Source organism: Solea solea, chromosome 11, assembly GCF_958295425.1.
Source record: "Solea solea chromosome 11, fSolSol10.1, whole genome shotgun sequence".
In the NCBI taxonomy this organism is placed as follows: Eukaryota; Metazoa; Chordata; class Actinopteri; order Pleuronectiformes; family Soleidae; genus Solea; species Solea solea.
This window is the reverse complement of record NC_081144.1, coordinates 24,190,898-24,215,141: the sequence shown is the minus strand read 5'-3', so window position 1 is coordinate 24,215,141 and position 24,244 is coordinate 24,190,898. Positions and strand designations below refer to the sequence as shown.

Genomic DNA, 24,244 nt, shown 5'->3' with positions numbered 1-24,244 from the left:
ACAAGACTTATTTAACTTGAGCTTTTATTTAGGAGAGTAATGATTGGAAATTGGAGATAGCCAAGAGAGTGATGTATAAGCCAAATTAGCCTGGCCCAAATATTTTCAAGACTACCTTAATATAACTGTAATTTATGTAATTAAGTTATATTTTTTCAGGGCTTAAAATTACAACCATTTTAGTCACATATGTGCCCAAAATATATTCTGTGTGACTTCAAAATATTTGGGAGTAAACAATTATTGTGTTGTGAGTGAAAGTCATGGCATTACCCTCTTTGTTGATCAGTTATTAATTCAAATCATTGTGTTAAATGTATCTTTTTTTTGCATACAGTTTTGGCTAATACATGTGGGCTCTTAATGAATAAGAAGCATTGGTTAAATACGGCACTGTAACTATGTGGATTTTTTTCTTTTTGTTGTTGTTGTTAATGCTGTAAACATACAGTACTTCCTGTGTTTGTTGTTGTACTGTGTTAAAAATGTAATGGTGGCCTAAAACATTTGCACAGTAAAGTATCTCTGTTAAATCTGTCCAAAACGTGCCATTTCTCAGTTTTTGTTAGCTGTTTGTGAAATTAAACGTTCGCTCACATTCTGTGCATCTCCTGGGGGCTAAGCCCCCCCTGTCCTTAAAACCTAGTGACGCCCTGAATGGTGAGGCAGCGTGGACCAATGAGAGGGCGGCGGCGCTGAGGACGCAACAGTGATCCAGGAAAACGGCTCCCATTGTTCCTGAGACGTCCAAGAAGTGAAGAGAGAACTGCTGCTGCTGCCCAACCACAGGTAACACACACACAACCACACACACGACCACACACACGCACACAAAACCACACACGCACACACACATACACACACACACAAAAAACAGTTGACACTTATGTGTGTGTCAACAGCTTTAAGGAGCTTTTTCAGGGTTAAGACATGGTTTTAGGGTTAGGGTTATAATTGGGTTTGGGTTAAGGGTTAAGGTAAGGCTCTTAGTTGTGATGGTTAAGGTTAAGGGTTAAGGTAAGGCTCTTAGTTGTGATGGTTAAGGATTAAGGTAAGGCTCTTAGTTGTGATGGTTAAGGTTAAGGGTAAAGGTAAGGCTCTTAGTTGTGATGGTTAAGGTTAAGGGTTAAGGTAAGGCTCTTAGTTGTGATGGTTAAGGATTAAGATAAGGCTCTTAGTTGTGATGGTTAAGGTTAAGGGTTAAGGTAAGGCTCTTAGTTGTGATGGTTAAGGTTAAGGGTTAAGGTAAGGCTTTTAGTTGTGATGGTTAAGGTTCAGGATTAAGGTGAGGCTTTTAGTTGTGATGGTTAAGATTAAGGTAAGGCTGTTAGTTGTGATGGTTAGGTTAAGGGTTAAGGTAGGGCTCTTAGTTGTGATGGTTAAGGTTAAGGGTTAAGGTAAGGCTCTTAGTTGTGATGGTTAAGGTTAAGGTAAGGCTCTTAGTTGTGACGGTTAAGGTTAAGGGTTAAGGTAAGGCTCTTAGTTGTGATGGTTAAGGTTAAGGGTTAAGGTAAGGCTCTTAGTTGTGATGGTTAAGGATTAAGGTAAGGCTCTTAGTTGTGATGGTTAAGGTTAAGGGTTAAGGTAAGGCTCTTAGTTGTGATGGTTAAGGTTAAGGGTTAAGGTAAGGCTTTTAGTTGTGATGGTTAAGGTTCAGGATTAAGGTGAGGCTTTTAGTTGTGATGGTTAAGATTAAGGTAAGGCTGTTAGTTGTGATGGTTAGGTTAAGGGTTAAGGTAGGGCTCTTAGTTGTGATGGTTAAGGTTAAGGGTTAAGGTAAGGCTCTTAGTTGTGATGGTTAAGGTTAAGGTAAGGCTCTTAGTTGTGACGGTTAAGGTTAAGGGTTAAGGTAAGGCTCTTAGTTGTGATGGTTAAGGTTAAGGGTTAAGGTAAGGCTTTTAGTTGTGATGGTTAAGGTTCAGGATTAAGGTGAGGCTTTTAGTTGTGATGGTTAAGATTAAGGTAAGGCTGTTAGTTGTGATGGTTAAGGTTAAGGGTTAAGGTAGGGCTCTTAGTTGTGATGGTTAAGATTAAGGTAAGGCTCTTAGTTGTGATGGTTAAGGTTAAGGGTTAAGGTAAGGCTCTTGGTTGTGATGGTTAAGGTTAAGGGTTAAGGTGGTACCTGTGTGTGTGTGTGTGTGTGTGTGTTACCTGGTTAAATTCAGGACTAAGATTTGAATTGTGTTTATTTTAAGGTTAGTTTGTTTTGTCTGGTTTTTTAATTGAATCAGTAATAAAAGTCATTGAGATTGTGTTACTGGTGAAGACAGAGGACGACTGAAGCGATATGATGTACAAATAAACTGTGACCATGTGTGTGTGTGTGTGTGTGTGTGTGTGAGATGGATCATGTGTGGACATGTCTCTGGTCAGCTGATGCTCAGCTCAGCCTGTGATTGGACAGAAACTTTAAGTTTATGTTTATGTGTGTAAAACACAACGTTTCTTTGTCTTTACTTATTTTTTATTCACATTATTTATTGTTTATTTTTCTTTAAAAAGTCTCTTGTGTTTGGAGCTGGACAGAGAATGAAGGTCGTGGTGCAATTACTGTCAGTGTCCAGCAGAGGTCAGTACGACACCAACGTCACTGAAAACTGCTTCAATATTCATTTTTCTTATAACAACAGAATATTTTGAGGTTTATTTTATTGATTTATTAATTTTTTATTAAACATCAAACGTTTTTAGCTCCAATTTCTTCAATTAAAATAAAATAAATAATAAATAAATAAATAATAATAAATAATAATAATAATAATAATAATAATAAATAAAAGTAAAAGATATTGATCATTTGAGGGAAAAATTGAATAAATGATTGTATTTCACAACATTTTGCCCCATAAAGTTTAAAATACTGAGTCTTTTCTCCTCACAGCTCGTTAGAGAAGCGGTCGATGTGTCAACAAGGCAACAAAGTCACCTCTGTGATGAACACATGACACAGTGAACACATGACACAGTGAACACATGACACACAGAGAGAAAAACATCACGTTATCTGCAAAGAAATCGATTCAAAGTCCTGTTTTTTTCTGTTCTGATGTCACAGAGAGAAAGTTCTGACCAAACCTGGTCTGGGATTGTAATCCCACTGCCTCGTCCAGACCAGATTATGTTCAGATTAAAATGTGCTGACATTTCTCCTCTGTGAGAGATTCAGATTCTAAAATGAAGAAAAAAACGTTGGCGACACTGAACTTTAAAATCCTTTTTGAATCAATAATTATGACGTGATTTGAACATGAAATTAACTCATTCATTGATTTAACACATCAGCATTTTCTTCCAGCAAGTTTTCTCTGCTACTCTGACACTAGCAACGCTCTGACCTTTGACCTTAGGCCAGGTCTTAGTCCAGTTTGGTACGACAAACACTTGGACTTGTGTTGTGCGTTGAGTTAATAAAAGCATTGATTATGTTGTTAAAATCGCGTAAACCACATCGTAGAGTCCTCCCACCAGCTGAGCTTCTGCGTGACCTCTGCGCGACCTCTGCGCGACCTCTGTGTGACCTCTGTGTGTCTCCTGGGATCTGGGCTCATTTCCATGCATCGTCTGCACCTGAGCTTCACAGGAATGAGATCACAGAGGAAAAGACATGAAGACACAGAGAGAGAGAGGGCGGGAGAATGAAGAGAGAGAGAAATGATCTTGTGTGTGTGTGTGTGTGTGTGTGTGTGAGTCCACTGTGATGAAGCAGTCGTCGTCAGCACGATCACAGTTTCCTCTGCCTGACACTAACTTCGTTTTATTCTTTACCTCTAAAGAGACCTAGAAAAGTGTCTGTGTTATTATTGTTATTATTCTTGTTATTATCATTATCATTATTATTATTATTATTATTGCCACAGAAACACTTCAAAATGTTGAGGACCGCTTCAGAGAAGCTGTCCTAGCTGCACTATAGTGTATATGTATGATTTTGAACAATAATAATGATAAAAACAGCAGGTTTGCAGCAGGTTCCGTCACAAAAATCCCTTTTTCTTTCACCGTTTCTTTATTTCCTTCTCCACTGATCTGAATCTCTTCAGTTTGTTCCAGAGCTTTTTTGTCGTCTTTTACTTCGTCGTCAGTTTCCACGGAGATTCTTTTTCTTTTTTCCTCCCCGGAGTTCAGTGACTTTCCAAAAAGCTGCAGCGACTCTGGAAAAGATTCATCCATGCTGTGTGTGTGTGTGTGTGTGTGTGTAATCCACACACACACACACACACACACACAGTGACTCAGAAGCACGGCCCAAATAATCTGACGACTTTAACATTAGAGCGTTTTCTGGCAACAACGTGTCTGTGATTTAAGGGGAGAAAAAAGGCCAAATGAGGCTCGGCCTTAAATCTGAGAGTTTGTGTCTTTGTCATATTTAAATCTATAATAACAACATCAAATAAGACACTTTAGAAAATATAGAATTTATATCTTGAGCTCGAGTGATGCTCTTGAGGTGGAGTGTGTCGGACTTCAGGGGATTTATCTTTGCCTGAAAACAATGAAACTACTATTTGAGTTAAAAGTCAAAATATGCCAATTATGTTTGGTTTAAAAATGTATCAGATTAACAATGAGTTAGTTGTTCTGTGTGTGTGTGTGTGTGTGTGACTTCATTATGTGGAGAAAATGGGTTACTTTAGGACGTGTGTGTGTGTGTGTGTGTGAGACTGAAAATAAGCGAAACCCGTGGTTTTCGCACCATGACTCACTCTGTCACGCTCACATATCGCGGATGTTTACTGAAGAACATCAAGTTTTATTTTAATTCCATGAGATTTATTTCTTCTTTTCCAACGGGAGGTTTTTTAAACTGCTCACTCTCCCACACCAAACCCCATAGAGAAAATCAGTGATTTTAGCTCGCAGGGAAACAGGAGCCGCTGGTCTACTGCTGCCTCGTGTGGTCACTTTGTGTCACTGAGGTGAATCTGAACAAATAATTTAAGATGCCGAATTTACAAAATAAGACATTTGAACTTAGTGACAGAGGAAGCAGTGGATCAACAACTCCTGTGTGCTGTGATGTTAAAATCACTGATTTTCTCTGTGGGGTTTGGTGTGGGAGCGTGAGCGGTTTTTATAAACTTCACTTTCCTGATGGAAACTTTTTTTCTTGTCATTTTGTGTTTTTGGAGTTGTTAGAAATGGTTGTTTTATAAATGTAGATGTAGAACACTCGTGTGACCAGTAGGGGCAGCACAGAGGCGGCAGATATCTCTGCACTTTTATTCACGTAGATCTAAGTGTCAACTCTTAGCAGTCTCACATACGAACCAGTGACGCTGCCCCCTGCTGGTCACTGCTGGAAAAACATGTTTTTTAATAAACAGTGTAGAGTTTATACGGTGTCATTTTGTTGTTTTTTAATGGTAAAGTTTGCATTAGAGAGAACATGAGATGAAAGATGAGAGGATGAATGGATGAATGAGTGCACACAACATTCTCTTTGACCCTTTAAAAGACAGAAATCACAGGCCAGAAAGTTCATTTACTTTATTAAAAAACAGTAAATGAATAACTGTGTTTTTGTGTCTTCACAGTAAAACATTAAAGTTTCTTCTCTCTCTCTTTGGGTCAAAGGTCAAACATGAGCGGAGGAGTCAACGTGAAGTCCGGCCCTCGAGTGGCGCCCCCCACTGGAATCCCCCTCCCACGCAGTCCCGCAGTCCGTGCCGCTGACTCGTCACACTCGGCCACACCCACACACTCGCCCTCGCTGTGCCGCCGCAGCTGCAGCACCCCCTGCAGGAACCTGCTGGTGTCGCGCGCCGCCTACAGCAGCCCACTGAGCCACCGCCGAGCGGCGCAGCCACCACCGCCACACGATGGCAACCACAACACAAACGCCTTCACCAATCAGAACCAAGCGTGGGGAGCCACGCCCCTCTGTCCACCACACGGCTCCAGAGAGGTCACGGCAGGCCCGGGAGGGGCGGAGCCTCCTGGAAACCGGCCCACTCACTCTGCCACGGCGATCAACGGCAACCTGCGCCCGTCTGCCACGTGCTATGAGCTCACCAGCAGGGGGCGCATCAGCTCCATGAGCCAGTCAGACGAGGAGATGGGGACGTCGGAGGACAGCAGTAGCTCCGCCTCCTCTCCGGGGCCTCTGTCGTCACCACTGCCGCCACTGCCCCCGCCCATCGCGTTCACGCTGCCAGCCGTGTTGAAGACGAGAGACGAGCGGGACACGGAGACGGACACGCCCAGAGTCAACATGGCCGCCGTGGCACCGTTCAGTTACAGGTACACACAAACACACACACACACGGGTTTGTCCAGCTCGTCTTCTGAGGACACTGCATTCACTTCCATTCATTTCAGACTTAACCAGTTCCTCAGAAATGAGGTTCTGCCTCATTAGGACCAGGTTTTGGTCTCCATGAGGACTACTGGTCCTGACAAAGTCAGTGTTTAGGCCATCCTATCTAAGCTCCGCCCCCTATATTGCCATATTTATTTTGTGTTTGTCACTTTGTAAACCACTCACTCTCCCACACCAAACCCCATAGAGAAAATCAGTGATTTTAACATCACAGACACAGGAGTTGTTGACCCACTGCTGCCTCCATCAGTAAATTCAAACGTCTTATTTTGTGTCTTCGGCATCTTAAGTTCTTCATTCAGAGTAACCTCAGTGACACAAACTGACCACACGAGGCAGCAGTAGACCAGCACCTCCTGTGTCCCTGTGAGCTAAAATCACTGATTTTCTTTATGGACTTTGGTGTGGGAGAGTGAGCTGTCACTGTCGCTGTGTTTGTTCCTGCTGCTTTTTCTTTAAACTTTAAAAACATGAAGTTATTCACAGTTTTGGTTGTAATCGGTGTGTGTCTGTGTGTGTGTGCGTGTGTGTGTGTGCGTGTGTGTGTGTGTGTGTGGTGTTCACAGGCTGCAGGTGCAGGACAGAGAATGGTCCGCGGACGAACTCAGCGACTGCTCGTCAGGATCTATAGAAGTCTGCTGCGACGACCTCACGCCAGGTTTGACGCACAAACTCCACTCATCGCCTCTGTCCTCTTCTGTCTCTGTGTCTCTCCTCCTCTGAACACATGGGGGCGCTGTGGCTGACTCTCCGCTCTGTCAGGCCGAGTTTCAGAGGCCACTGAGTCGTAAAAACAGTGTCAGGCGAGGTCTTGTTTTGTGTGAGCCTGAAAAGAGTCAGTGAAGAAGAAGGAACGAGTGTTTGCTGTTCAAGTGTGTGACGTTCATGCTGCTCCTGTGTGTGTGTGTGTGTGTGTGTGTTTGTCGCTTTGTGAGAACCAATTTAGCTGCTCCGCACGTCTTTTAAGGGATTTATTTAGGTTTTAGGTTAAAAGTGTTTGTATTATATTTATTTGAAAATACACTTTTTTGTTTTGCAATGATCTTTAACATATATATATGTATATATATATACATATATATATATATATACATATATATATATATATATATATATATATATATATATATATATATACATATATATATATATATATATATATATATATATATATACACACACAATTACTTCGTTCGTATTACAATTATTTTGTAGGATGTCTACTTCCTGTCCATTGAACTGTCGCTCCAAAACTCAGTAGCCAATCAGCATACAGCTTCCTAAGCCCCGCCCATGAACAAGCACCATAAGTTGTGATGGTTAAGGTTAAGATAAGGGGTGAGGGAATGGATTATGTCTGTGAGGGTCCTCACTATGAATGTGTGTGTGTGTGTGTGTGTGTGTGTGTGTGTGTGTGTGTCCATATTTGTGATATCAGACCTCACTGGCAGATGAAAAACGATACACAATTCACGTCACATTTATCTTTCAAACACCATCTGTTTACTGTCACACACACACACACACACACACACACACACACGTACGTGTCTCCAGAGAGCGCTCAGGTCAGGAGGTCTGTGGTGAAATTGAAAGACCACATGGTTCCAGGTCTTCATTATGGTCTCAGAGACTAAAGTGTAGAAGCTGATTCAGTTACAGCTGATTTCATCTGGACGTGAACGAACGAGAGCATATGGACGACAGTTACCCATAAACCACGTGACATCATCATTCATAATCTCATCCGTATGTTTATGGTTTATTTTGTAAATGTAGATCATTGACACAGGTAATATATTAATTTATCTGTAAGAATAAGTGGGATTAAGTTTACATGCATTTTTAATTTTAGCCCTTTTTAATAGACTAAACCCATTTTCTATAAAAATATATCACATTTTTACTTAATATCTGCAAAATTCAACATATAATAATGTACATATAGGTATATAAAGCCACAGAAGGTGGATTTGCACACATTCTTCATTCTTATACCTGATAAATCATTTGTTTTTTAACATTAATTTAAACTCTTCCATAGTTTAAAAACACACATTCAAATAGTTATCATTACATTTTCCTCTTAACTTCTAACCCCCTTCCCTCCCAATGAGTAGATTTGTTGCTGTCGTGATGAGTCGTGCAGTTTGAAATACAACGAGTTAGTTGTCGTTCTTCCTTCTCTCAGCCCACTCACCTCCTCTCCTCACCCTCCCTGCTTCCTTCTCTCCTTCCCTTCCTCCCCTCCTCTCTAAATCACAGTTATTATGGCGTCAGTTGAGGCCGCGCCTCCGTGTAAACGCAGCCTCGCGCTCACTTCACTGAACTGTTACAGGAACAATTACATGGTTCATAGTCCGAGTCTTTAAAGAGCTGCACAAACAGCTGCTCCTAAAAGAAAAACCTTTAAAAAAGGTTCAATCTGCACCTTTTCCCTCCTCTAATCTGCTAATCCCTGACACGTGACATCAGACTGGATTTTTTAAATGTGATAAACTGGACCTTAAAGAGGAGAAATAATCCTGGATGTGATCTTCTTCTGCGTCGTCTCTGAGTGACGTCCACTTCTCTAAACTCAGGCTGACAACAGAGGCTGAGGCCAAACCATGACCAGGAGTTTTTAGGTCAGTGAAGCTGGAGGAGGAGGAGGAGGAGGAGGAGGAGGGATCATGTCAGCGTGTCATTTACAGTAGAAGCCTGATTATTGACCTACACACACACACAAACTGTTTTTTCTACCTCATTGATATAATACATTCCCTAGTTACCCTTACCTTAACAATCACAATTAAGTGCCTTACCCTAACCCTAAAACCAGGTCTTAACTCCCTTAAAAAGCCCTTAAACCTCATGGGGACCAGACGCCCGTTGCATTAACTTACATTCATTCCATGTAGACCATTTAGCTTAGCCTTAAGCTTTTCTAACATTTAAGCTTTAGTTTTTTATCAATATTTTAATGATCCCGACAGAACTGGTGTTTTTGGATCACAGAAATGTTATTTTTTCCTTAAAACTACACTTAGTTATGACCTCTTTTCTTTTCTTTCTTTTATATTCCGTCAGTGTTTGTGACGCCACCGTGAGGAGACGTGCAGTAGTGACGCCCGGAGTTTACGTTACATCGTCTTCATTTGTTGATTAAAATATCGACATTTTAATGTATTTTTATTTAAATGAAGCAAAGTTTCGTCATTTTAATAACAACAAAAGTAAAAGATGGTTCAGGTAAAGTTCTGGTTCCGTGGTTTGAGCCACTTTCCAGCTCATTATTCTGTGACACTCATTCACTTTAATACCAGCGAATAAATCAGTAAGGCCGTAACTCGTCTCCGTGTGAAGGCCGTGGGTTTTTTATTATCATCACGTTTTTTTGGAGGCTGCAGCTTTTTATTGTGTTTTTATTGTGTTTTTTATTGTGTTATCTTGGCAGGTGTTTTTTTCTCAGACCATTTATATCAATGACAGCAGAGAGAAGCAGCCGTGAGCTGCACTTTAATGAAGGTTCTGCTCTTCACCACAAAAACCAACCAAGCCCAGCCAGTGAGTGTGTGTGCGTGTGTGTGTGTGAGTGAGTGTGTGCGTGAGTGAGTGAATCTGCAGCCGCTCACTGTCTTTAAGAGTGAAAAACACACATTTCACTAAATAATTGATGTAGTTTAATGTTTGTTTACGAAGGTTTGTTGTATTTTATTTAGAATCTGTCCCACAAGGTTCAATACTGGGCTCCCTCCTGTTTAGTCTCCACATCAATAATCTGTAAAGATTCAACGATATGCTGATGACATGTTACTGTACATTCATACAAAAACAAGGCAAAAAACGGTGCTGCAATACTATCAGCAGTGATAACACTGGTGCCACTGGCTCTATGTCTCAATACAAAGAATAAAAGCATGTTTTTCACCTGAGCGGCCATCAGAGGGTGAGTGAGATACTTCCATACTGTCTCTACATGAACATCATCAAATTACACCGGAATAGTTCAGTAGTTTCATGTTTTGTTTGTGACTTTTCTTTATTTTCTATAAGAATTAAAACTCAAACTGCAGTTTTAATCAACTGTAACTTCAAAACAGACCAGATTTGACTTTTTAAAGTTTAATTTCTGTATCATTCTTTGATTCTTTCCATTATTCAATTGAGAATCAAAAATTGGAGAATTAAAAACAAACAATGTCTTTGTGCGATTTTGTCTTTGGGCGATCCTGATGTGGATCTTTAGTTTCGGACTCGCCCCCCGGTGGACATTCATGATATTCTCACTTCCACATTGGCATCTTTGATCAAACCAGAAGATTAAATCAATTATTTGTTTTACATCAAGTTGATTGTTTACGGAGACGTTTGTGACGTCAAACACGATGAAATGAAAGAAAACAGTTTTAAAATCTTCACTTCCTCTTTTTCAAGTGCATTTACCGCCTTTTTTTAAAGAAATAAAACACGTTTACGTTCATTCATTTTCACTCCGTGTTAGAAAGACAGAATGTGAGAGAATGAAGGAGGTTTGAATGAATGAATGAATGAATGTACTCACACACCCATAACATTCGCTTTGACCTGTGAGGTGAATCCCAAGTCAGGGAGTCGAGCTATGAAGTCAGTCATGTGTGGAAGAGACACACACACACACACACACACACACACAGAAATGTATCAGTGAGATTAATAATCCATGAAACCAACCCCACACTCACATTCCAGAGTATGAGCAAATACACACACACATTTACACTCAGTGTACTGTATATATATATATATATATATGTACATATATATATATATGTACATTTAATTAAATTTTTAATAATAACCACTTTATATTTTAATCATCAGTTTTTTTTAGCTGACAGCAGCAAACAAACACGCACACACGCACACACACACACACACACTGACCTGGACATTTCCATCAACGCAGCACTGTGTGCACACCGCACGCTGTAACCTAGCAACCAGCCAGTGCAGCACAGCATTGTGGGATACTCCTGGGAGGAGGACGTGTGCTGTGAATGTCAACAGTGTAAGGGAGCGTCTGCAAAGAGCGGTCCCTTAAAAAAAAAAACACAAAATACTGAACATGAATAGTGAGTTAATATTACAGCAGTGGATCGGGGGAGAAAAGAGAAGGTCGTCTCTCATCCACAAGGTCGGGGGTTCGATCCCCCTGTCTCCTCTTGTGTACACTGTGTATGAGTGAATGAATGTGTGTGAATGGATGAATGGTAAAACTGTAGCTTTGAGGCTAGAAAAGCTCTTTAGAAACACAGACCATTTATATTTCAATGAAAATTTACAATGCCCAAAAAACGAGCCACATTATTACATTTAAAATTATTATTAAAAAGTATTACTACTATTGTCAATAGGTCAAAAAATACAATTAAAAAAACAATTATTATTATTGTTATGAGTAGTTGTAGTTACTGTTCAGTAGTGGCTGAACAATATGAGCTATAATTTTAACACAATATTCTGTCCTGATATCACAATTAAGAAATTCATGATGCTCTTTCACAGAATTTCAAAGTAAAAGTGCTTGTTTTGATATGGAATAATATATATTTCAAAATAAAAGCATATTGATGACGCCAAATAATCCAAAAATGTCAAGAACAGGGAAATCAATGTAAAAATAAAGTAAAAAATAATAATTTTTTATTATAAGAATGTTTATTCAATGTTATTTGTCTTTATTTAACTTTTTTTACTTCCATGTGAGTCACCCTGAGAGAATTCAGTGAAACACTCACTCTGTTGTCATCGATCTCCTCTGAATACCACAGAGTGTGACTCATCAGCTGAGCTATTCATTCATTCATTCACTCACTGATACATACAGTACACGAGTCAGTGTGTGTGTGTGTGTGTAAACAGGACATAAAGAGTCATGTCAGTGTGTGTGTGTGTGTGTGTGTGTGTATGGGCAGGCAGGATTTCCCCTCTCTGTCTTACATCCTCTGCTCCTCTGGCACGCACACACAGATCCTTCCTCCTCCTCCTCCTCCTCCTCCTCTTTCACTTTCCTCGTCGTCTTCTTCTCTCTGTTATTATTCCAGATTCATGTTGTCACTCTCATGTCGCCTCCGCTGACCTTTTTCCCTTCATCTTCTCTCAGTCGTCATCTTCTTCTCGCTCCCTCTGTTCACGCTTGTCTCATCGTGACAGGCCGCGAGTGATGCTAATGATGCTAATGCTAATTACTCACAATAAAAAATGTGACAACACAGACCACCATCTGCGTAACAAATATATTTAAAGCTTAAAGCTCAGGTCATTTGTAAGAGTTTTGAAAACACTGATTTTAACCACTTGTAAGCCGCTCTCACTCTCCCACACCAAACCCCATAGAGAAAATCATCGATTTTAACGTCACAGCACACAGGAGTTGTTGACCCACTGCTGCCTCCACCAGTAACTTAAGATGTGTTGTTTTGCAAATTCTGCATTAAAAATCCTTCGTTCAGATTCACCTCAGTGACACAAAGTGACCACACGAGGCAGCAACAGACCAGCAGCTCCAGCTAAAATCACTGATTTTCTCTATGGGGTTTGGTGTGGGAGAGTGAGTGGTTTACAAACTTCAGTTTCCATGTCTAACAGTGAGATAAAGACGTGAACATGTTCTTCAGATGTCGTAGACTTAAACTTAGTCTATTTTTAAGGCGTTTGAATTCTGTTTTTCCTCTCACGTCGCTGTGATCGCAGCAGCCACGTCCTCACTGAAAGCAAACCTCTGTGCTTCAGTAACACACTTCAAAAAAACCACGCAATGTCCCTTTAAGTTTAATTTGTGCTAATAGACTCAGTTCAAACACAGTGTTCCTCTTCTCTCACAGTACTTTTCCTTCTGACGCTGGAAACACGATGCACCGCAGTGTGTGTGTGTGTGTGTGTGTGCGCGTGCGTGTGTGTATGTGTGTACATAACTGCTCACACACAGTGATGATTTTGTTCCAGCTGTTAAAAGATGTGAGAGCAAATATACTCTGTAGAGTACTGACTGAGACACACCTCCTTTTCTGTCTGTCTGTCTCTCTCTGTCTCACTCTCAACTTTACTCACCTTAACTTAAAAGTGTCTCTGTGAATCTGGAGCTGTGTTTGCTTGTCGTCACAACACACACACACACACACACACACACACCAGGACCAGATTTTGGTCTCCATGAGGACTTACAGTCCTCTGAAGGTCGGTGTTTACGACAGAAAAAGCTCCTAAAAAGGTGTGAAAAATGAACACACACACACACACACACTTGTCTGATGTCAGGTCAGATGTCTCTGTGTGTGTGTGTGTGTGTTTACATCAGTCATATATCACAGTAATCAGACTGTGGAGCACAATCACGTGACTGTGTTTCGCCGCCGTCGTCGCTCTCTTCAGGGCCGCGTGTCTGCGTGTGTGTGTCTTGCATGTGTGTGTGTCTGCGTGTGCGTCTGTGTGTCTGTGTGTGCGTGTCCTCGTCTCTGCGTCGCCGCACAGACTCGCCTTGTCCGCTGCCACTCTCCTTTCCACTCACCTTAATCCCTCATCAGGGACGCGTAAGAGCAGCTATTAGCTTTAATTTACACCCTCACCCCCCTGGTAACCCTGTCACACCCCCCCGAGCCTCCATAACTGTCACCGTGCAGCTACGAGCTCCGTGTGGCACAACCGCCCTAACATTGGCCCTTTATTACTTTATTAGAGGGAGCTGCTTCAAATTAATGGCTTTACCTTTCCCATGCACTTACACAATAAAAGAGCTCATGTACATGAGTGTGTGTGAGTGTGTGTGTGAGTCCCTTAATGTGCGTCTTTGTCCTTTTTCAGGTTCATGTGGCGCCAGTTTGGTTACTGTTGGAATATGAACCCGTGTTCACGTCTTTATCTCACTGTTAGACACACTTTTCCAACAAGAAACTGAAGTTTGTAAAACACTCACTCTCCCACACCAAACCCCATAGAGAAAATCAGTGATTTTAGCTTGCAGGTGACACAGGAGCTGCTGGTCCACTGCTGCCTTGTGTGGTCACTTTGTGTCACTGAGGTATATTTGAATGACTAATTTAAGATGCAGAATTTACAAAATAATTAATTTGAACTCATTGTTGACGGCAGCAGTGGATCAACAACTCCTGTGTGCTGTGATGTAAAATCGATGATTTTCTCTATGGGGTTTGGTACAAGAGAGTGAGCAGTTAACAAAGTGACCAAAAACTTCCACCATCATAAATCTATAATATCTTAAGAGTACGTTGATGTCTTTATCTCACTGTTAGACTAGGTTTTCCAACAGGAAACAGAATTTTGTAAGCTCTTGTCTCCCACACCAAAGTCCATAGAAAAACGAATCGATTTTAGCATGTGGGGACACAGGAGCTGCTGGTCTACTGCTGCCTCGTGTGGTCACTTTGTGTCATTGAGGTAAATGTGAATGAAGAAATTAAGATGCCGAATTTACAAAACAACACATTTGAACTTACCGATGGAGGCAGCAGTGGATCAAAAACTCCTGTGTTGCCGTGATGTAAAATCAATGATTTCTCTATGGGGTTTGGTGTGGGAGAGTGAGTGCTTTACAAACTCCAGTTTTCTGTTGAAAAAGTCTGTCTAACAGTGAAATGTTAAGATATTGTAGTCTTTAGCTGACGTAGATTTTCTTAGGTGAGACTTTTGTTGCCGCCCTTCCCCCGCTGACGTTTAACAGATTTGACAGATAGAGATGTCGCTAAAACACATTTAGTAGTTCTGTAAAGAAACAAACTACAAACTGGTTACCTTCAGAGGAGACGTACGAGGCCACTAAACTCTCTGTTGACTCAGGGCGTCGTCTGTTTTTCACCAGTTTAACCGATTTATGCAAATGCTCCAGAAAGTGGAGAAAAGTGCAGGAACAGTTTGAGTTGTGATAAGATCATCACGGCTGCAGGCGCTGACGCTGAGAGAGGCACAGAGTAACATACACTAACTGTGCAGATATTGATTATTAATGACTTATAATGGACTTAAAATTCACTTCCTGCTCAGATGATGACGGCAGCAGCTAATGGAAATAAAAACACACGCTGTGATGTTTCTCTGTCTCTGCTTCAGCTCTGTGAGGCCGTCGAAACAATAACTGCTGTAAAAATGATGGTGAATCAATATTAATGTAATGTTAATAAACTTAATGTAGATACTGAGAACTTTAAAAAGCTCTGAATGTTTTATCTTATAGACGTGAAAACTGTTTAAATCAGAGTTTAAAAACAGTCTCACTCATTTCTATGGAGGAAACAAGGATGGTGATGAGGAAGGAAGGCTGGAAGGTAAAAAGGAGAGATGGTTTAGAGTTTAGTTTAGTGATTCGAGTTAGTGACTCACTAGTCACCCTGCGTGTGAATGAGCCGGTGGTTATTGTTGATGAATTCTGGTTAATGTTGTTGTTATTGCTGATGAAGGTTAGTTAATGCTGGTTAATGTTTTGTTATTAATGCTGTTTAATGTTGGTTATTAACGCTGGTTAATGTTGGTTAATGTTGGTTATTAACACTAGTTAATGTTGGTTATTAACAATAGTTAATGTTGGTTATTAACGCTGGTTAATGTTGGTTATAAACACTGATTACTGTTGGTAATTAACAATAGTTATTGTTGGTTATTACCACTAGTTAATGTAGGTTATTAAAGCTGGTTATTATTGGTTATTACCACTAGTAAATGTAGGTTATTAAAGCTGGTGAATGTTGGTTATTAACACTAGTTAATGTAGGTTATAAAAGCTGGTTAATGTTGGTTAATGTTCTTCATGTGACCATGAGAGGGTTTCTTTCTTTCTTTCTTTATAATAAAATGACGGTAATTTATTGTTGAACCCTAACGTTTACACTGGTGTGTGTGTGCAGCAAAAAACACAGCATCTGCAGCGCGTGTCAGAAAGAGAGAGATAGAGATAGAGAGAGAGAGAGCGAGTGGCGGGTGAATCAGCCAGTGGGAGGAGAGAGAGAGAGAGAGAGAGAGAGAGAGAGAGAGAGCAACAACAAGAGAGAGAGGGAGGGAAGGAAAGAGGAGGGAGGAGGAGGGTGAATGAGCAAAGCAGTGACACACACACACATACACAGAGGGAGGAGTGTGTGTTGCTGCTGCTGCTGTTCCTCTGACAGTCAGTCAGTCGACTGCTGCTTCTCGTCCAGAGAGGAAATACAGCGCGGGGGATCAGTGTGAGGAGGAGCAGGACGCTGTAGTCAGGGTGGTGTTCGATCCCCGAGCTGCTGCGGTGGATCAGTGGAGACTCTGCTGTGGATCCAGAGGCTGTGGACACTCATCTGCTCGTCCATGGATCAGCAGCAGTGAGTAAAGATGCTGTGACGGTTGTCTGCTGCAGCTTCACCCACTCGTGGTGGGGTGAACCCACAGTGTGGAACAACGGGGAGTCTGGACACACTGGAACAATCCACACTGCTGCTGCTGTGTCGGGGGGGGGGGGGGGGTCTGTCTGTCTCCCTTTCTTCTCTGTCCTCCCTCGTCTCTCCCTCTGCTGTGTTTGTGTCCCTCATGCTTTCTCCTTCCTGTCTGCAGGAGCGACGCTGGAGGCTAACGTGGCCGACGTTAGCGCGACGGCTCAGTCCGCAGAGCTGAACCTCAGGTCCACCGTGTCCGCCTCACACCTGCAGGCCATGGCCTCCAGGAAGCCCATGCCCAAGCCGTCCGCTCTGCCGCAGACATCCTCGCGCCCCTCGTCCGCATCAGAGCTCAAGGTCTACCGCCCGTCCTCCGGGTCCATCCCCATCCCGGTCCTGAACCCGTCTGGTCTTCGCAAGCAGCGCTCGCTCAGCAACCTGTATGTGCTCACTGATGCCGAGAAGAAGCTGCACCTGTACCAGTCTCCACGCTGCGGCGATGGCACAAGCCTCTCTGGTGCTGGCACCAACAGAGCGGGCCAAACCAAACCGGGTCAAAGACTACCACTGTCCCGGACCCTTTCAAAGTCAGAACAGTCTCTTTTCCAAGGAAAACCCAAACCCGTGTGCCCCCCGGCGGTGACGTCCAACACAGGGAAGAGGTCCAGTCGAATTCCGGCGCCGGGTAAACCGCGGGGACCTTACGCTGAGGTCAAACCCATCAGCAAAGCCTCTGAGGTGGACCAGAGCACGGACATGGAGGACCACCCGACCAAGACTCACTCCAACGGAGCTGGGAATACCGGGAGGAAACCGGGGGACAAGGTCAGATCTGCGTCTCTGTCAACAGAGGAGAAGAAAGACAGGAAAGGGATGGAGGCAGAGGACGACAAGAGCTTTCTGAAGGTGGACCCAGAGTTGGTGGTGACGGTTCTGGGAGACCTGGAGCAGCTGCTCTTCAGCCAGATGCTCGGTGAGTCCCAGATTTACAGAAAACCTTTCGTTTGTTATGGTGCTAGTGTGAGTTAGCCCCGAAATCGAGTTCCGAGTGACACTTTCAGATGGACGTTGGCTAATGTCGGTGTCGTGATTGTCCACTCAGGAGGACAGTGAAGCTTGTGTGTGTCCAAATTGATTATTTTTACACTTGATTTCATCGTTTGATGAAATCAAGTGTAAAATGCCACAAAATGACGGAACATTTTTATCGGTGTTTCCCCAAACCTTGAAATGACGATGTTCTCAAGTGTTATTATTCAGTTTTAGTGATTTATTTTCTTAAATGATGGTTAATGAGGTATTCTTTACTTGTTCCAGTTCAATGTATTCCTCTGATGGGTCAAGAGAGCATCCAAACTTGATCTTAGGTTCCTGCTGGACCATGCAGTATGTACTCCGGAAGGCCTGATGCACTTCTAGACTGTAAATTTTAACTCAAACTGGTTTTTAAGGTTCATCCTCATGTCCACAAACCAAATTATTCAGTTTTAGTCATTTCTTAGCTCAATTTGAGCAAAGAAATTAGAGAATATTCACATTTTTGAACCTGGAAAATTCTCACATGTCCAATAATCAAAAAAAATGACATTTAGCTTTTGAAGAAACCTTTTAATTTTGGCTTTGACACGTCTCAAAAGACAGAAAAACAAATCTGAGACTGGGCACAGTGCATCAACATCGATATTTATATATATATATATATATATATATATTAAACCTTTATTGATCTTGTAGAGTCCTACTGTACATCACCGAGGAATAACATGTCAACAGTGTCTTCTCCACACCCAGATCTTTCCCTCCAGCCTCAGCAGTGAATTTTAAATGACTTGAGTCTCGTTTGCAGCAGCCGAGCGTTTTAATGTCAGTGTGTCTTTCGCGTCACTGTGGCGAGAGCTGCGTCTCTGTAGGTGGCAAATATCTCCCTGCTCACACTGGTGTGTGACGAATGTACTTCATTCATATGAGCTGAATGTGATTTATGTTGCTCAGTGCTTGTGCGTGTGTGTGTGTGTGTGTGTGTAAGCGTTTCCACAGGCCTGACATTGTTTTGTTGTTGACTCATTATCCGGCGCTGGACTGACCTGTCCTCGTCTCGTCTGACCCACTGCCTCAGTGAGCTAGTTACACATTCACCCATTCAATATCTCCCTCTTTTTTCTTTTCATTTCAAGTCACAAACACATCAGTGAAGCCAAAGTCTTAATCACACAGTTAAAAGTGTGATTTTAGTCTGACTTATAATCAAGCTAGTCTTAGTCTGACTTACATACCTGGATAATGTGATTCATAGTTCGATTACTCCTGCATCATGTATATGCTTAGTCTGACTAACATACCTGGATAATGTGATTCATAGTCTGATTACTCCTGAATCATGTATACGCTTAGTCGGACTAACATACCTGGATAATGCGAGTCATAGTCCGATTACTCCTACATCATGGATATGCTTAGTCGGACTTACATACCTAGATAATGCGAGTCATAGTCCGATTACTCCTACATCATGTATATGCTTAGTCGGACTAACATACCTAGATAATGCGAGTCAGAGTCCGATTACGGATGTGTCAGCACATTCTGTCTTTGAGATTGAGGTAATTGGTGCTGGAAAATCCTTGAAAAGTCCTTGAATTTGATGTCAACCAAGGTATGGGAAACCTGCACACAGAAAGGGATACGAACCGGGGATATTCTTGCTATGAGGCAACAATGTAAAAACACTGACATGAAAATCTAAATTTCCAAACTTCTGCTGGATCCACAGGAGTATTATTTTCATCATAGACTACCAGGGTTCCCACAGGTCCTTGGAATCCTTATGCAGGACAAACGTGGAGTCATAATTACTCGCGGCATTGTGGACACTGTGCACTGTCTCTCTGTCTGCCGCTGACGTGAGACTATTCCATGCAGAACAATGTTGTTTATTTAATAACATCACATGACCCTGTGATGTCACTATGGCTCGTATTGTGCCATCAAAAGTTTGAACGATATATAATAATGTGTGATATCAAGAGTGCAGTCAGAGAAACGTCAGAGTCAGTCATCTGTTAACAAAGACCTGTGTGTGTGTGTGTGTGTCATGGTGAACCACATATTTAGCATCACTCCACCCCGTCCCTCCTCCTCCTCTTTAGTTCCATTGATCTTTGGACCACTGACAGATGGTCACGATCCAACTTAACCCCACCACCCCCCCACCACCCTGAGCCCCCCTCATCCCCCTCCTCCGCTTGTTACCGGGGGCAACTTGTTGGAGGAGAATCTGTGGGAGGGGGGTGTTGGCCTGAGCAGGTAGCTAATTGTGACACAAACACAGTGGTTAAGCCAAAGTCTTAGTCACTCAGTGTGTTTACATTCATGTTAAAAGTCTGATTTTAGTCAGACTAAGACAATAATTCAGTTTTCTCAATGTGAACATGTTAGTCAGACTAGTAATCAAGCTAATCTTGGACTAACATACCTGGATAATGCGATTCATAGTCCGGTTAATCTTGCATCATGTATACTCTTAGTCAGACTAACATACTTTGATAATGCAATTCATAGTCCAATTATGCCTGCATATAATGTGATTCATAATCCTGCATCATGCACACGTAGTCGGACTAACATACCTGGATGATGTGATTCATAGTCCTGCATATATACACTTAGTCGGACTACGATACCTGGATAATGTAATTCATAGTCTGATTACTCCTGCATCATTCACACTTAGTCGGACTAACATACCTGGATGATGTGATTCATAGTCCTGCATCATGCACACTTAGTCGGACTAACATACCTGGATAATGTGATTCATAGTCCTGCATATATACACTTAGTCGGACTACGATACCAGGATAATGTGATTCGTAGTCTGATTACTCCTGCATCATGTACACTTAGTCGGACTAACATACCTGGATAATGTGATTCATAGTCTGATTACTCCTGCATCATGTACACTTAGTCGGACTAAGCTGTGTCCGCACATTCCGTCTTTGAATTTGAGGAAATTGGTCCTGGAATGTCCTTGAAAAGTCCTTGAATTGGATGTCCACCAAGGTGTGGGAACCCTGCACACAGAAAGCGGTACAAACCGGTGATCTTCTTGCTGTGAGGCAACAGTGCTTGCCGTGCAGGTGGAATTTCATTATATTTGAGGTTACGGTTGTTTGGGGAGGTGGAGTCATGTGATTTTATCACTTGACATCTATAATGTAAATTTGCAGGGGAAAAGAAAACAGGATAATTCTAGGTATGTTAAGTCTGACTAAGAGTTCATTTTAGTCAGACTAACGTGCACTCTGAGAGAAGGCACGTCTTCTCTTACCCTGGGGCGCCAACAAGAGCCCAGACACGGGAGGGCAAGGGAGTAGTCAACCCGGTGATCCCTGAACCGGCACCGGTGCCACCACCGCTGCTCCTTGCCTCCTCGGCCAACACCGACTCCTTAGGCGTCTATGGCCATGCTTGAAAATCTGTGGACAACTGTAGATGTTTACTGCTCCTCTGTTCGCATGGGTTAGCATTACCTGGGGTAATTGTTCTGGGGTAATTGAACCTTTTTACCCCAGGTAAAAGCGACAGTCATCTTCACTGACATGACTCATTCTGACGGGACTGAAGTCACTGATAATCTCTGGTAATAATGACTTTACCTTCACGTCTCATCACGTTAAACTAATCCCATCCCAAAAAGGGCTTTAAAAACCCTGTAAACCAGACTCTGTCTGTGTGTGTGTGTGTGTGTGTGTGTGTGTGTGTGTGTGTTTACAGATGTCCTCAGAGAAACGTGCTCTTCTGTCTTTCTACTCAAATTATTCATCTCTCTCTGGTTTTCCTCTCATCGTGAGGCCTCCTGTGGATCTCAGTGTGTGTGTGTGACCTTGTCTCTCTGCTGCTGTGTGTGTGTGTGTGTGTGTGTGTTTACTGTACATGATCTACGAGTGCGTGTATGTGTGTGTGTGTGACCTTGTTCTACTTCTTGCTGCGATGTTGCTGACCACTCCTACATCACAGAGAAGAAAGAAAGAGGAGAAGAGTGGAGTAAAGCGCAGGTAACAGCTCTGACCTACATTTCCGTACGACGTCCCGAGTGAGCGACGTCCAACACAACCTGTCAGTCTGTCGCGCGTGTGTGTATGTGTGTGTTTGGGGGGGAGGTTAATTGTAGCTTGCAGCTGTCCATCCGCGCTCATCCTTTATCGTATCAGCTCGTCCATTTCCGATGGGACCTGCAGCTAATTGGTTCCTGCTCTCTGTCATAGGAAGATGGATTATGAGCGTCCGACGAATCGCTCCCCGCTTCCTTCCCTTTCACATACACGATCACCACCTTCTGCTCGTCCACTTCCTGCACACATTGAACCCAGATAACGCCGGGTTATCGTATATGAAGATGCTGCTCCGGAGCTTTGGTGTTTGAATCCCGGCGGTAATCTCACGGAGGGAAAATGAGACGTTAAGTCAAATGAACACGAGGTTGACGTGACAAAAACGATCTACTAAATTTACTGAAACAAACGTCTACGTCAACAAGTAGGAGGAGCGATCACAAGAGAAGAAGAATAAGACCAATCAGATGAGTCTCTTTGTGAGGTTGACGACACACGAGGAAAGCGGCAGAAATGACGGCGTCGGGAAGAAAGACGAGACGACACGTGGTGGAATTTCACGTCTGATTTTACTGACGACAAAACCCTCTGTAAAACCACGTGGAGACCAAACTCTGAAAAATCCACGCTCATTTTTGCATTTTAAATAAAAATAAAGTCCAAGAGATATTGTTTCACTGTCTCTAAACTGGGTTAGGTTAAAAAATGATTTGATTGTTAAGACAAATAAAAATGTCTGATTTTAATGAAATGTGGAGCGCGTGTGCAGGATCAGATGTGATGCGTTTATCACTTATTATCACAGGTTTTTCTTCAAACCTCACACTAAGGGAACATTCTGTTTCTGTTGAAAAGTATTTCTCGGTGCTGCAGAACTGTTGTTGTCTTGTTGTTGCTCACGTTGACTCGACCTTGGATGTTTGCAGTATTTCTGGCCGACGATCAAAAACCTCTCGTCGACTCAGAAAATGAGTGACGGGAGTTCTTACTTCCTGAGGCAAATGGATCAGGCTGCAGTAATGGGCAGATAATGGAGAAAACCAACGAGATGTAATTGAGACGTACACTAACAACCCAAGACTGGACATAGATATATCTATCTATATATATTTATATATATATATATATATATATATATATATATACACACAGGCAGGAAAACCATCTGTATTTAAGAACTTTACACATTTTTCAGTGTATCCACTCAGTGACGAGCAGTTTTTCTCTCACTGGATTCTAGGAGTAGCTTGATGTATGTGTGTGTGTGTGTGTGTGTGTGTGAGTCTGCTCTCCACTGCGGCATTATATAATATACATATATAAATATATGTTGAATCAGCAACGTAAAACTGAGTGTTGTGCTCATCACGATCGCATGTGTGTTTAATTCAATCTCTCGCCATTTTTCCATTGACGGATCAAATGTTGAATAGATAAGCTTTGAAACTCACTTCCTGCTGCTGATACATCCCACCCACTCCCACCTGGTTAAAGCTCCGCCCCCTACAGTGTGGAAAGTCTGTTAGTCTGCTATCATCTCTTAGTTTTTCATCTTGTTTGTGTGTTTTAACGAGTCTGTGAAGCCGCTAGCTTGTTTCTTCATCAGCTAATATCAGGACATGATGTGTTTCAGAAACAAATTCCAGACTCGAGCTTTAACAGCACCTTGTAACTCAAACATCGATGCACTGAACCTCAGATGTCTCCATCTAATGAGTCCTCACCCCCTTCCCTCCTCCCTCCTCCTCCACTACTGTCCCGTACAGCTCCATAATGAGGAGCGTGGGTGAGGAGGGTGAGGAGGGCAAAGTCCCTAAAGCAGTGGCCTCTCCCAGCATGGGGGCAGACTCCAGATTATTCCTCACATGACGATAATGAGAAGATTCAGCGGCAGCTTCGCTAATCACAGATCAGTCACCGCTGAAAGGAGCAGCCACAAAGAAGAAGAAGAAGAAGAAGGAGCTGGAGTCACAGACGAGAGGCAGGAGCGACATCTGGGGTCAGATGAAGGGAAGAGATTTAGTTTAGGAGAGAGGAGATGGTGTCGAGCTGGAGATGTGACACATGAAGGCTCGTGACGTTAGCGGCGGCTTTGTGTTAGCGTGTGTGGGCATGTGACTCGTCAGCTGTCTGTGCAACAATAAACCCCGACAGACACACACACACACACACACACACACACAGCAGCCTGTTCAAGAGAAGTGAACAGCTCTGCAGAAAATAACAACAAAGCACTGGAGCTTTAAAGACACACAGTTTTGTGTTTGACACACATTCAGCTCCGACTGTGCCGAGAGATACGAGGGGAAAAAAAACCACTAATCTAAAGTCTGAAATATCTTAGAAGTATTTTCATGTCTTTATCTCAATGTTTGACAGAGTTTTACGACAGGAAAACTGAAGTGTGTAAAAACAATTCACCCACACCAAACCCCATA

The 24,244-nt window shown here is 42.4% G+C and overlaps 1 protein-coding gene across 5 annotated transcripts in view; it reads left to right on the top strand.

Moving 5' to 3' along the window:
- The first annotated feature begins 654 nt into the window (after positions 1 to 654).
- Positions 655 to 24,244, top strand: part of LOC131468115 (neuron navigator 1-like) — an 85,343-nt gene continuing 61,753 nt past the window's right edge. For 4 of the 5 annotated variants that reach the window (XM_058642025.1, XM_058642023.1, XM_058642022.1 and 1 more), the window contains exons 1-4: positions 655 to 789; positions 5,578 to 6,243; positions 6,889 to 6,980; positions 16,871 to 17,665. In XM_058642025.1, the coding sequence (XP_058498008.1) occupies positions 5,585 to 6,243; positions 6,889 to 6,980; positions 16,871 to 17,665 (1,546 nt within the window). In that variant the 5' untranslated portion in view covers positions 655 to 789; positions 5,578 to 5,584. Of the gene's footprint in view, positions 790 to 5,577; positions 6,244 to 6,888; positions 6,981 to 16,407; positions 16,642 to 16,870; positions 17,666 to 24,244 lie in introns of those variants that run through there. The other variant, XM_058642026.1, reaches the window with a different exon arrangement.